This window comes from Hyperoodon ampullatus, assembly GCF_949752795.1.
Source record: "Hyperoodon ampullatus genome assembly, chromosome: 3".
In the NCBI taxonomy this organism is placed as follows: domain Eukaryota; kingdom Metazoa; phylum Chordata; class Mammalia; order Artiodactyla; family Ziphiidae; genus Hyperoodon; species Hyperoodon ampullatus.
Genome location: NC_136916.1, coordinates 153,086,366 through 153,101,369, shown reverse-complemented (window position 1 = coordinate 153,101,369; position 15,004 = coordinate 153,086,366). Strand labels below are relative to the sequence as shown.

Below are 15,004 nucleotides of genomic sequence, written 5' to 3'. Positions count from 1 at the left end.
TAGAGAAATGCAAATCAAAACTACAATGAGATATCATCTCACACCAGTCAGAATGGGCACTATCAAAAAATCTAGAAACAATAAATGCTGGAAAGGGTGTGGAGAAAAGGGAACTCTCTTGCACTGTTGGTGGGAATGTAAATTGATACAGCCACTATGGAGAAGAGTATGGAGGTTCCTTAAAAAACTAAAAATAGAACTACCGGGCTTCCCTGGTGGCGCAGTAGTTGAGAGTCCGCCTGCCAATGCAGGGGACACGGGTTCGTGCCCTGGTCCAGGAAGATCCCACATGCCGCGGAGTGGCTAGGCCCGTGAGCCATGGCTGCTGAGCCTGCGCGTCCGGAGCCTGTGCTCCGCAACGGGAGAGGCTACAACAGTGAGAGGCCCACGTACCGCCAAAAAAAAAAAAAAAAAAATAGAACTACCATACGACCCAGCAATCCCTCTACTGGGCATATACCCTGAGAAAACCGTAATTCAAAAAGAGTCATGTACCAAAATGTTCATTGCAGCTCTATTTACAATAGCCAGGAAATGGAAGCAACCTAAGTGTCCATCGACAGATGAATGGATAAAGAAGATGTGGCACATATATACAATGGAATATTACTCAGCCATAAAAAGAAACTATACTGAGTTATTTGTAGTGAGGTGGATGGACCTACAGTCTGTCATACAGAGTGAAGTAAGTCAGAAAGAGAAAAACAAATACCATGTGCTAACACATATATATGGAATCTAAGAAGAAAAAAAAAAGAAAAGGTCATGAAGAACCTAGGGGCAAGAGGGGAATAAAGACACAGACCTACTAGAGAATGGACTTGAGGATATGGGGAGGGGGAAGGGTAAGCTGTGACAAAGTGAGAGAGTGGCATGGACATATATACACTACCAAATGTAAAACAGCTAGCTAGTGGAAAGCAGCCGCATAGCACACGGAGATCAGTTCGGTGCTTTCTGACCACCTAGAGGGGTGGGATAGGGAGGGTAGAAGAGAGGGAGATGCAAGAGGGAAGAGATATGGGAACATATGTATATAAATGTATATATAACTGATTCACTTTGTTATAAAGCAGAAACTAACACACCATTGTAAAGCAATTATACTCCAATAAAGATGTTAAAAAAAAAGATATCTAAAAGAAAAAAAAAACTCTTAGAGGAAAACATAGGAAGAACACTCTTTGACATAAATCACAGCAAGTTATTTTTTTGATCCACCTCCTAGAGTAATGGAAATAAAAACAAAAATAAACAAATGGGACCTAATGAAACTTAAAAGCTTTTGCACAGCAAAGGAAACCATAAATAAGATGAAAGGACAACCCTCAGAATGGGAGAAAATATTTGCAAATGAATCAACGGACAAAGGATTAATCTCCAAAATATATAAACAGCTCATGCAGCTCAATATTAAAAAAACAAACAACCCAATCAAAAAATGGGCAGAAGACCTAAATAGACATTTCTCCAAAGAAGAAATACAGATGGCCAAGAGGCACGTGAAAAGCTGCTCAACATCACTAATTATTAGAGAAATGCAAATCAAAACTACAATGAGTATCACCTCACACCAGTTAGAATGGGCATCATCAGCAAATCTACAAACAACAAATGCTGGAGAGGGTGTGGAGAAAAGGGAACCCTCTTGCACTGTTAGTGGGAATGTAAATTGATACAGCCACTATGGAGAACAGTACGGAGGTGCCTTAAAAAACTAAAAATAGAACTACCATATGACCCAGCAATCCCACTACTGGGCATACACCCAGAGAAAACTATAATTCAAAAGGACACATGCACCCCAATGTTCACTGCAGCACTATTTACAATAGCCAGGTCATGGAAGCAACCTAAATGCCCATCGACAGACGAATGGATAAAGAAGATGTGGTACATATATACAATGGAATATTACTCAGCCATAAAAAGGAACGAAATTGGGTCATTTGTAGAGACGTGGATGGATCTAATGAGACTGTCATACAGAGTGAAGTAAGTCAGAGAGAGAAAAACAAATATCATATATTAACGCATACATGTGGAACCTAGAAAAATGGTACAGATGAACTGTTTGCAGGACAGAAACACAGTGCAGAGAACACAGTGTAGAGAACAAACGTATGGACACCAAGGGGGGAAAGCGGCGGGGGTGGTGGTGTGATGAACTGGGCGATTGGTATTGACATGTATACACTGATGTGTATAAAATGGATGACTAATAAGAACCTGCTGTATAAAAAGATAAATAAAATAAAATTCAAAAGTTAAAAATAAAAAAAGATTTAAAAAAATTTTTTAATAAATAAATAATAAATAAACTCTTGAATGCAACGGTATGTCAAAATAAAAAAAAATTTTTAAAAAAAGGAAACACTGAACCAGAGGATAAGAAAAACAACAAATTCTTCTACAGTTACCCAATATTAGTGGTCTCCAAACAGTTTTGCTTGGTACTCCCGATACAAATTTTGGGAAACTATGTATCCTTTTAGTTGGTGGCATCTAAGATTTTTCATCATAAATTTAAAATGTTCCCAAGGATCCAATGAATGGCAAATATAATTTTAAAATAAAACTATAACAGTATCCTTTTAAGTATATTCAAGGGAACCTAAATAACATCAGGATTCACTAGCCACTGTACATTTTTAAAGTACTATAAAAGAAAAGGCTCTTTTTGTCGGTAAATTTTTCACTTTTTACAATACTATACTTTTTACTGAAAGTAACGTATAAACAGGAAAGTACACAAATCACAACGGCAGAGCATGATGAATTTTGGTCACCTGTGTGAACACCACTGAGCAAAGAACATTCCAAGCACCCCAGAAGCCTCCCCTACCCCCGACCAGACATCCCCCAATTCACTTTTGTTTTTACTTCTTCCATTCCATTTTCCCCAAAGAACAGCTTAGCCTATCAGAACATATTTAATGCTTGTAAGTCTTTTACATTATATTATACCTTCTCTACCATGAACATATGTATACAAATTACATTTAATATTTTTTAATTTCCTGTGATCATAAGGCTGTACTTGTTATACATATATTGACCTATCATTGTAAGAACATAGTACACAATTCATCAAAACACCGTAAATATTATAAATTTTTATTAAAATGTACATTATACTAACATCAATTTCTCCATTTTGATAACTATACTATGGTTATAACTGATTTAACGTTAGGAAAACTGGGTAAAGGGCACATAGGAACTCTATATTATCTTTGCAACTTTTCTAAAAGTCTAAAATTATTTTTTAAACATTACATAAAAAGAGTACACAATAATATTGGAAACATTTCAAGTGTTTGCATTCCTCTTGCATGTGAGTTAGAAGTCTCTGGATTGAAACAGACTTCTAACTTCTGGTGCTCTGTGTTTTCTTAGAAAATACGGAGCACCAGCAGCCACAAAGTATACTGCATTTAGGTAATGGATTATTAATATTCCCAAACAGACATGTACAACACATTCAAAGAGAAGTGAAGAAAATATAGGTTAGAATGTATTAATACTGACTGAGTCCAAATTGAGGTGGACTTCCTATACACCTACAGGAATAGTTCAAAAACTATGGAAATAAATAATATACTACTAACAGGAATTAGGAACGCAGTCTCTACTGTGAGCTATTTTAAGACTGTTTAAATACCTATTTAAAATAGTTGCATCTGATTCACTTCAAGCACCCAGTCACACATTTAGAAAACCAAATCCACATCTTCCAGGCAGTAAGGAAGAAAATAAAGTTTAAATTGTTTTCTGCCCATGAAGCTCAGACATAAAATAAAACTGGAACTTGTTATAAAGATTCAAAATATACATTTATCTAAGATTATGAAGAAACTATTTGACATGAGAGACAGCATAGGCTGGGTATTTATACACATTGACTGAGTATAAGACAGTAGAATTGAATAATCAAGAAAGAGCCTTCGTTTCTAAATAACAAGGAGACAAGTATATGAAGCGACCGAAAACAAAACTTGTTAGCATGAGTGAGTATCTGGGGCATAAGTCCTGGAAATAAAATATAACTCAACCACTGAGCAAATAACAAAATTCCTATTAGATTTGCATCTCTTCATTAGACAGATGAGATTAGCTGCCCTCTTCTCCAATAGGTCATGTATCTCTCCATAGTTGAAAACTACTCATTGCTAGAATAAGGCAGGGTTTCAGCATCAATTCTATTCCTATTTTCTCTTTCATAGATGTAAACACTGAGAAACCTTGTTCACAAATATAATAGCTAACACTTATATAGTGTTTACTATGTGGCAGGCATGTGATGTTCTAAGCACTTATTAAATCCTCACGATAGTCCTACAAAGTGTGTGTCATTAGTACCTTCTTTTTACCAATGAGGAAGCTGACGCTCAGAAAGCTCACTTGCCCAAGATCAGTCAGCAGAACTGCAATCTGAGCCCAGGTTAGCTGGCTGTAGAGCCCATGCTTCTAGCCACGAGGCAATATTGCCTCTCTAGGCTGATGTTAACCAATGAGACTGGCTGAAGTTTAATACAGCAATATCATTCAATTCTTTGAACTCTTTTCTAATTATATGTCAAAAGTCACAAGATGACCTATCTTTAAATTTTATATTTAATGATCTATCAGCTGACAACTTGATTATGTCCTTCTTCAATTCTGTTAAAAGCAAAGAAATGGAAATCATTATCATGCAAAAAGATTTGTTATGCGATTACCTGAATTAAACACCAATATTTTTGCTCCTTTCTTTGGAACCCTTGAAATTTTTACACCCCGGGACAATGCACCATATTAAGATTCTAGGTGGGCCATTCTTTTATAAAGGGAAAAAACAGTAACTATGAAAAAGAAGGTGAGAAGGGAGAACCTATCCACATGAGGGGCTCACAAGCAGCTCAATTTTAGGGAAGAGAATCTATGGGATTTGCAATCCAGAAGTAGTGTATTTTAAAACCATCCATCCTACAGAGTCCTTGCAAAGTCTTCAGGTATGTCCAGGGATGTGAACACCTCAGTTTGATTTGCAGACTGCTGCCCTGTATCACAGACTTCTTTTGTTTTTAAAGGATGTTAATTATCTCTGCTGGCTACATGCCTCAATGTCAGGTACCTTTAAATGGAGCAAAGTAGCTACGAGAGCATTACCTGGGAAAGTGATTAACCTTTTGTGCTTCAGAGAGGGTGCGAAGTAAAAAGGGCTTCAGGTGGGATCCTGTCCACATTAGGTTATAGTCAGTGCTGCTTGGGTGAACCTAAGGGCAGATAAAAAGACAAGATAAGAAACACCAGAGGGACTTCCCTGGTGACGTAGTGGTTAAGAATCTGCCTGCCAATGCAGGGGACACGGGTTCGAGCCCTGGTCCGGGAAGATCCCACATGCCGCGGTGCAACTAAGTCCGTGCGCCACAACTACTGAGCCTGCGCTCTAGAGCTCATGAGCCCCAACTACTGAGCCCGTGTGCCACAACTACTGAAGCCCGTGCACCTAGAGCCCATGCTCCACAACTAGAGAAGCCACCGCAATGAGAAGACCGTGCACCGCAACGGAGAGTAGCCACCACTCGCCGCAACTAGACAAAGCTCGCGCGCAGCAACGAAGACCCAATGCAGCCAAAAATAAATAAATAAATGTATTAAAAAAAAAAAGAAAGAAAGAAACACCAGAGACAGCCCCTGGAAGAAGGATGGAAGTAAAAAGTCATAGAGGTTTTTCATCCACAGAGCACTCACAGGGGCGGGCCAGTTAGGATGTGAGCTTAGTAGGACAAAAGCTGAGTGTACAGAACAGAGGGATAAGCAAGTTTAAAGAATGAGAGAGTTGGACAAGTCTCACATGCAAAAAGTAGAATTAATCCTTTTACAGAAGTCCATGATATCTCTAAATATTCTTGCATATCAAAGTGAGAGATGAGGACCCAACCCCAAAACTCCCTTCTCAGACTGTCCTTATATCCTTGCAGATGCTGGGTACAAAGTGATGATCAGATCTAAAACCTTATAGTAGCAAACCAACTTAGAATTCATTTATTCATTCATTAGAATTCATCTGTCCATTCATTCAACAATTATGTACTCTCTGCCTCTGATGTGACAGGTACCATGTTAAGCCCTGGAAATAAAACAGCAACAAAGACAGTATATAAACTGGTATCAGAACTTCCTCAAAATGTCTACTTCATACCTCAACCTAGGATAAGAAGTGAGCAACCACACTTTTATCAACTGTCTCAAAATATCCACAGTGGAAGTCCATCCATCATTTTTGCCTTTGCCTGTTGATGTCAAATCCCCATTTTCCCAATTTTCTTTGGGAATAACATACTCCTTGGTTTTAAAGGACCTGGCAATCACCTGCCCCTCCCTTCCCCCAAGGAGTGGACCCTTGACCCAAGCCAGGCCAATCATTCTATCTCCAGAATATGCTTCTTGAGCAGAGAAAGGCACAAGGACAATGAATGCAGTCGATTCATTCCACAGCAGTAAAGGTGGTCTTGAAGACTTCTGTTGCCAGATCCCTGGAGCTGTTGCATTCTCTCTTCTTCCAAAGGTCTGCTTTTTCAGCTTTTCCTCTGGTTCTGCTAGCCGTTCTATGTACATCTTTACTATAAATCCCTTTTGGTTTATGTTGGGCAGAGTCTGTTTCTGTTGCTTGCAATCAAAGAGGTTTAATTGGGTATTAGACAATTCCTTATGGGAAACTCTGCCTCTAGCCCATGCCTAAAAACACAGCAAGGAAAAAAAATTTTTTTCCCCTGAAAAAACCCCCCACAAAATCTTGTGGAAATGTTTTCCATGTATTTCAAGGAAAAGCTGATAAAGTGACTCAGAAAGTCAATGCAAGTTCTTCATCATCACTAAAGAGTGGTCCCGTGTACTTTCTAGAGCTGGCACTGTTAGCTGACAGTCAGTTAGGTGGCTAGGATTTTCAGCTTTTGAGCAGATACGGTAAGGTAGTAAAAATGAGCTTACTTCATGAAATCCATGGGCTGTCAGGATGCTGCGAACCAGGCGACTGTCTGTTCGTACAATCTTGTAAGACAAGTGATAACGTTCTAAAGAAAACATAGAATCAAGTTCAGTAACCAGAAAGTTAACTATAGAGAAAGAAAGAAACTGTAAGATGGTGGCTGGATTAATTACACTCAATAACACTATACTGCTATCCTTAGGCTACTATAAGTAGGTTGAGGATTATTTTGGACCAAGAGTCCTAAACCTGAGATTCATTGACTGTCACTAAACATGGATGGGGGGGGCGGGAATGACATCCTTGTTTTCACCAAATTCTAGTTCCAATTTAACATTACCTACAATTAGGAATGTAGGCAACAAAGGAGAATAGTATTAGCAATGCCTGTGACCCTGCCACCAACAGATATCAGGTATTCTAACATTCTTTTACAGTTGTTACAGTTATCTCAAAAAATCACTTATTCTCAGGAGTTCTCTGGTGGCCTAGTGGTTAGGACTCCGGGCTTTCACTGCCGTGGCGCAGGTTCAATTCTTGGTCGGGAACTGAGATAATGAAAGCTGCGCAGCGCAGCCAAAAAAAATCACTTACTCCCACAGTATTTAAAAATTATGGCAGTGAACAGACCCACCACTAGATCATGTTATTTAATGCACTAATAAAAGGCATACATATCACAAATTTGGTTTTTAAAAATATTTTGAGAACTATATTTTAATACAATTTATTTTCTTTGTAGTCTTACGTATTTTTAAAATACACTTAAAAAACATTATTCTGAGAAGAGACCCATAAGCTTCCCCATACTGCCAATGCCACCCACTGCACCAAAAAGGCTAAGAACGCCGTTCTAAATAGCCCTCATGTGCAACAATGTTGGTTACCAGCCTATCTTAGACCAGAGGTTATAAACTGCTGACACGAGGGCCAAAACCAATCTGCAGACATGGTTTGTTCGTTCCTCCTTGTGCTTTAAAAATAAAATTGAATTAATTGCTAACCTTTTGAAATTGGAGGAATTAATATAAAAATCTAGATTTCTGGACTTCTCTTGAAAACCCTGACAACCCTGGGCTCTCTCTCTGGCAAGGCAAGAGTCAACCAGAGAAGTGCAAGCGCTCCCTGCAGGACAGGCCTGCGCTGTCCAGTTCAGCACCGTCCCCACCTGACCTGCTTCACTCATTCTTATCTCCTGCCAGGCCCGTGAGAGCATTCTGTGCTTGTGACCCCTGTCTAAGAGGAATGTCTGTAATCATGTGAGGTTTCTATATATCCCCAAAGACTAAAGTTTTCTCTGGCACATTACATTCAATCTCTTTCTATGCATCACTATAAACTGTTAGCTAAGAATTCTACACAACGATTTTTTTAAAAGGACTGCATACTGAACCATTTCTGAGTGAGTATAATACAGAAACTTATGGACAGGCTCCGGAACATAATTCAGCCTCTACAGTCAAAGATAAGCCTTTCTTTTTATAGCTTTATGTGAAAATATTCATAAATCCCTGCTGCTACTTGCCCAGCCCTGGCAGGAACACCATGCCAAGCAGACACAGGAGGATTGGAATGATAAGGCCAGGCACTCCATACTTCTCATTCTTGCGGCAAACTTTAAAGCCCAGTTACAAGGTTTTCCCAATGGTCAATCACTATTATGTTGTCTTTGCAATATTTTTATAAGAAAAACAGTGCAGAGTTTAATGTAAGAAGCAGCACAGTGCACTGCTCAAGAGTTTGTGTTCTAAGGTTTCCTAAAGCTTACCTCTATGAAAACAATCAATAGAAAGAGAAATTAGCTGAACTCTGTTTCATTCTAGCAATAAGCAATATTCAACCATGGATAAATGAACCAATGAATTTTGTAAACGCTCAATTCATATTATGAAGAAATGGATTATTTTTTACTTTTATGTTTATTATTTATAAAAATTGTAATTTATTCTTATTCTTTTGCTCAACTGTATATTCATTAAGATTGTAAGATAGCTCAATCCAGGACACATTCAATCTTTGCAGATATATGAATATAATAAATCTAGTAAGATATAAAAAAAGGAGTTTGTGTTCTGAATCCAAGTTGGGGAAGGAGAGTACAAGATAGGTGTGGAATATCTTGCTATGCCAAAAAAGAGGACAGTCACAAGGATTGAGAACATGTCACAAGGATCTTGAAGGGGCTCCCCAAGGCCAAACTTGAGGCAATCTGAATATAAAAATGAATACTGACAGAAGAAGATTTTTAACTCACTTATAGGAAAGAAAACAACCCATGAATCCACACTGATAAGAAAGTGAGAAGGTATACTACGGGTTTTCTAGGTCAGAAGTCGGATACAAGTGTTATCAAGGCATTGGCAGCACTGCGTTCCTTTCTATAGGCTCTGGGTAGGGTCCACTTCCTCTCCTTTTCCAGCTTCTAGAGGCTGCCCCGATTTTTCTTCTGTCTTCAAAGCCAGCAATGACAGGTCTAGTCCTTCTCACACTGCATCAGTCTGACTCTTCTTCTGTCTCCTTCTATTTTAAAGGACTCCTGTAATTACACTGGGCCCACTTGAAGAATCTCCTTATCTTAAGGGTTAGCTGATTAGCAACCTTAATTCCATCTATGACCTCAATTCCGCTTTGCTAAGTCAGGTAACATTTTCACTGGTTCTGGGGATTAGGAGGTAGACATCTTTGGGAGACTATGACTTTCACATAGTAGGGAAAGCTCTTCCTTACAGAAAAGCCAGCTAATAAATGTAGAAGGAAAAACTGAAATAGAAAATCACCATTTTACAAAAACTGCAATAGTAAGTGATTCGGACAAGAATCAATGAATACCAACAGTGAGAGACTACTGGAGAACAGGATATTCATACATCTCAAAATATCACCCCAGAGAATGCTTTTAACAAAGGAGAAGGGTACCTTTACAATGAAGCAATCTGGTAAACACTATCTTAACCAAATGATCAAACTTGTCATCACCAGTAATGCAATATAATGACATCATATGCTTTCTAATGTGATACACTGAGGACATGACTTCATTAAATGATATTCCTGCAAATGTTTTTCAACTTTTTTATTCTTTTTAATCTTTTTCAACCTTTTTTAACCTTTTTAATCTAAACATGTGGAATCAATCTCACAAGCCCAAACTTAAGGACATCTGCAAAGCAACTAGTCTGGAATCTTTAAAAATGCCAATGTTATGAAAAGACCAAAAAAAAAAAATCCAGTAAATGGTTGTAGATATAAAGGAGACTAAAGAAATATGACAACTAAATGCAATCTCTGATTGGATCCTGGATTTGAAAGAAAAAAAAAAGATGAAGGACAAAATTGGAACAGTTGGGGAAATCTGGGCAGGGACTGTATAATAGATAAGAGTGTTTTAGCAATGGCAGATTTCCTGAGTGTCATCAGTGTACTGTGGTTATAGAGAGGATGCCCTTGTTCTTAGGATAAACATGTTGAATAAGGTATTTAGGTCTGAAGTATGTGAACTAATTTTCCAATAGTTCAGAGAGAGAAAGAAGGGTGAAGCAAACATGGCAAAATGTTAATAACTGGTGAAAGCGAGGAAATAGTATACATGAATTCATTGTACTATACTTATAACTTGCCAGACGGTTTTTTTATTTCTTTAAATAAAATGTTCAGAAAACTAAAAGAAAACCAGGTCTTTTTCATTATGATAACTGATCACTGACAGCTCCATTTTTGCACATAAAAAGCCAAAGCCTCATCAACTGCTGGGGACCAGGACTGCGCCCGATTCTCTGACTGTTCTGCAGTGCTTGCCCCAGGCCACGGAGAAGATGACCGGTCAGGTGTGTGGAAAAATAGAGAATGATTACGTGGGGACTGGGGGAGAAGGGGAATAATAAAAGAGAGAGTACGTGTCTGGAGTCCAACTGCCGGGGTTCAAATCCTGGCTCTACCACTTCCTGCCTGCTGTCTTAAATAAGTTATTTAATTTCACTATGCTCAATTTCCTCACCTATAAAATGGGGTTGATAACAAAGGTACTTATCTCACAGGGTAGTTAAAAGCACTAAGTCAGTTAATATATGTAGAGCTTTTAGAATAGGAAAGCTTGCTGATATGGGAATTCCCTGGCTGTCTGGTGGTTAGGACTCGGCGCTTTCACTGCTGTGGCCTGTGTTCAATCCCTGGTTGGGAAACTAAGATCCCGCAAGCTGCATGGTGCAGACCCCCGAAAAAAGAAAGCTTGCTGATACATAGAAAAAAAAATTTCATACAGTAAAAAAGTAAACACATAGTAAAATAGCTACTAATACATATATAAATACATAGTATAATACACAGTAAATTATACATTTTATATAGCAAGTTAAAAAATAAAAATGCTATTAATACTCTTTCTCCTACTTCTAATATGGAAGTAAAATGCAGTCATCACTGTGCTCAATGGCAGACCTGATTCTCATGGTATGTAAGCAGTGACCACCTACTTCTTTTTTTTTTAATAAATTTATTGATTTATTTATTTTTGGCTGTGATGGGTCTTCCTTGCTGCACGCAGGCTTTCTCTAGTTGAGGCAAGTGGGGGTTACTCTTCGTTGCAGTGCACAGGCCTCTCATTGCGCTGGCTTCTCTTGTTGAGGACCACAGGCTCTAGGCGTGCGAGCTTCAGTAGCTGTGGCATGCAGGCTCAGTAGTTGTGGCTCACGGGCTCAGTAATTGTGGGTTGGGGGCTCTAGAGTGCAGGCTCAGTAGCTGTGGCGCACGGGTTTAGTTGCTCCGCGGCACGTGGGATCTTCCGGGACCAGGGCTCAAACCCATGTCCCCTGCATTGGCAGCGGATTCTTAACCACTGTACCGCCAGGGAAGTCCCTGGCCACTTACTTCTAATCCAAACCAACTAACTATAACCCAACTCAGATACACTGAACATGTTCTAAAAGGGGAGTGCAAGAGAGGCAGGGTGGAATGATGGAAAGCACTGTGACTGCTTTAGGGATTTTAACCCACATTCAGGCTCTGTGTCCAATGGCCCTACAACCAATAATGCTGATTACCAGCACATATTAGACCAGAGATTATAAAATGGTAACCCAGGAGCCAAATCCAGCCTACAGACACAGTTTGTCCATCCCTTGTGGTGTTTTCAGTATAAAGTTGAATTATTTGCTAACCTTTTAAAACTGGAAGAAGTCACATAAAAATCTAGATTTCTAGGCTTCTCCTGAAATAGCTGGTAAGCCTGGGCTCCCTCTCCCTAGCGAGAGTCAAATGGAGAACTGCAACTACAAACTGAACCTGTTCAACTGTTCATGACAGAACCACCTTCGCCATGTTTTCTTCCATAAAAAAATAGGAGGCAGGGCACGGTCCTCCTAGCAAACTGCAAAACACCCAACATCTAAGCCTCTGAACACACACGCATCTCATCAATTCCACTATGAGACTGTAGAATTTCCTCTTCAACAACTCATATGCATCGCAGGGGACAATCTGAAGAACTAGGACCCCTGGCAAGTTCCAGGACTGACTGTAGCAGAGTAAAGACAATCAAGGAACCAATAATTTGTCAGCACAGAAGCACCTAGGAAGTGGTGAAGTGCCCTAAGGGGTTTGGTCCAAACTAGCATGGGAAACTAGAATGAAGATAAAACTAACATTCTTTTGACTTTAGAATACAAGAATAACCCCTTCAATGGCAACACAGTGTATCTTTGCCTTACTGTCAGAAAACTGGGTCCTTAACATGCACAGTTGAATACGGTTGTCACTAGCCACATGTAACTTGAGCACGTGAAATGTGACTAGTGTGACAAAGGAATAGAATTTTTCATTTTAGTTAACTTTAATAAATTCTAATTTCAATTTTAAAACTGATACTCAATTCAGTTATTGGAAAACTTGTTTGGAACAACTTGAACATAGGAATTGACTACAATTTCAACTATAACGTTTATGAAATCTAAATACAGACCAAATGCTTCCAATGAAAATTTTGCACCATATGGAGATGTACTAAAAGTGTACAATACACACTGGATGTAAAATATCTTCACGATTTTTTTATACTGAGTAAAAGTGGAAATGATAATTTGGATTAAATAAAATATATTATTAAAATTAATTTCACCTATTTCTGCTTGCTTTTTTGATAAGGCTACTGAAAAATTACATATACAGCTTACATCGTATTTCTGTTGGACAGTGCTAGTCTATACAAATCCAAATTTATGAAACTGACACATTCAGAGGCAAAATACAAAATACTTCATTCTAGGAAAAGATTAAATTGAAAATATCTCTTGCCCCTAAAATGCAATCCCAGGACTTTCCTGGTGGCACACTGGTTAAGACTCTGTGCTCCCAATGCAGGGGGCCCGGGTTCAATCCCTGGTCAGGAAACCAGATCCCACATGCTGCAACTAAGAGTTCCCATGCCACAACTAAGGAGCCCACGTGCCACAACTAAGAAGCTGGGAAACTGCAACTAAGGAGCCTGCCTGCTGCAACTAAGACCCAGCACAACCAAATAAATAAATAAATAAAAACTTTAAAATAAATAAATAAAATAAAATAAAATGCAATCCCATTTATATGTTCAAAGTATACACAATTTTGAAAAAAACATGGATATGGTGAGGAAAAAAACATATTCCTGGAATATTTCACAAATAAAGCATATGAAATCTTATTGTATCTAAAATATTAACAGTGAATTCAATGAAACATTTAATAGATAACAGAAAAAACAAGGTTGGAATCTAACACTCTAAGATCAACAGAAGATAACTAATGCCCCAGATACACTTCTCAAGGGGATTTAACTCAGTATTATGATCTGAGCAGATCTATGTCAGCTATTTAAGAGAGAGAGAGAGAAAAAAAAAATAGACCAAGAGTGTTTAACAATTCAGAAATCTGAGGTAGCAACTAACAAAACTCATTCAAATTGTTATTTTCATAAAGGAAGGTGAAGAAAATTATTAAACCTCAAGGAATTGGGAATATACAGAAAATTAAAAAAAACAGAGTTTGAGAAAAAAGTTTAGTGGCTTCTTCCTTAAACACAGGAAGATGTACAGGAAAATAATCCAAAGACTTATAGGTTCTAGAAAATAGTGATTGCTTGAATAATGGCATGATTACATTGATGGATGCTAATTTCCAATAAATGTTAGGTATTCTAAAAAGGAAGGGTCTATTGCCACAGAATACATGGATTCATTTATGTGACAAACAAACCAAAAGAAGTATGCTGGGGGGGGAGGATTATTTACTCCTGTTGTTTTTATGCACCTTTGATGTTTTGACTCTAATCATATTTAGTGGGAGATTCTCAGCAAATGTTAGTAAATCTTCAGAGACTCCAGCTTCAGAGAACATGAATGAACCATGTCCCTTTAAGTGGTAACCTAGCAACTTGCTGAGGGGATTAGAACACCACGACCCTTGGGGAGGGAGGAGAATTCAAATCCCAGAAGCAGGTGCTCACTGTCCTTTGAACTCTGGCTTATTATGGGGCAAGGACAGACCTTAAAGTCATCTCAAGGTAGAGCAGATCCTGTTCAACAAATAGAGTAAGCAGCACAAGTTTTGAATGCCTACTGTGTGCTGAACATTAGTGATCTCATTCTTACAATGCCTGCAAGGTAGCTATTATCTCCATTTTACTAATAATGAAATAGATTAAGAGAGTTTAAGTGATTGCACAAGACTCACAGCTAGTAAATGCCAAAGCTGGGATGTGAAATATTGACTGAGAACCCATGTATAGACTCTTTCCACCATATCGCACAAAAGTTTGGATCCATAGATGTAACCTTTGAAGACAGCTACAGGCTAACACCAGGATTCAGAGTACTGCTTAAAGTCAAAGAGGAGTGGACATAAATGAAATTAAGAATAGAAAAACAATAGAGAAAGTAAGCAAAATAAAAAGTTTGTTCTTTAAAATGATTCTCAAAATTGACAAACTTTTAGTTAGACTAACTAAAAACAAAGAGAAAAGGTTCAAATTACTAAAATCAGAAATGAAGGTGGGGACATTACTAC

At 38.3% G+C, this 15,004-nt stretch overlaps 1 protein-coding gene across 5 annotated transcripts in view; it reads right to left on the bottom strand.

Annotated features, from left to right (window-relative positions):
• TTLL5 (tubulin tyrosine ligase like 5) overlaps positions 1-15,004 on the bottom strand; it is a gene marked incomplete at both ends in the record, with an annotated part of 288,021 nt that overhangs the window by 263,345 nt on the left and 9,672 nt on the right. For all 5 annotated transcript variants that reach the window (XM_079699035.1, XM_079699039.1, XM_079699036.1 and 2 more), the window contains 2 exons: positions 5,152-5,258; positions 6,976-7,058. In XM_079699035.1, coding sequence (XP_079555161.1) covers positions 5,152-5,258; positions 6,976-7,058 — 190 coding nt within the window. The remainder of the gene's footprint in view (positions 1-5,151; positions 5,259-6,975; positions 7,059-15,004) is intronic.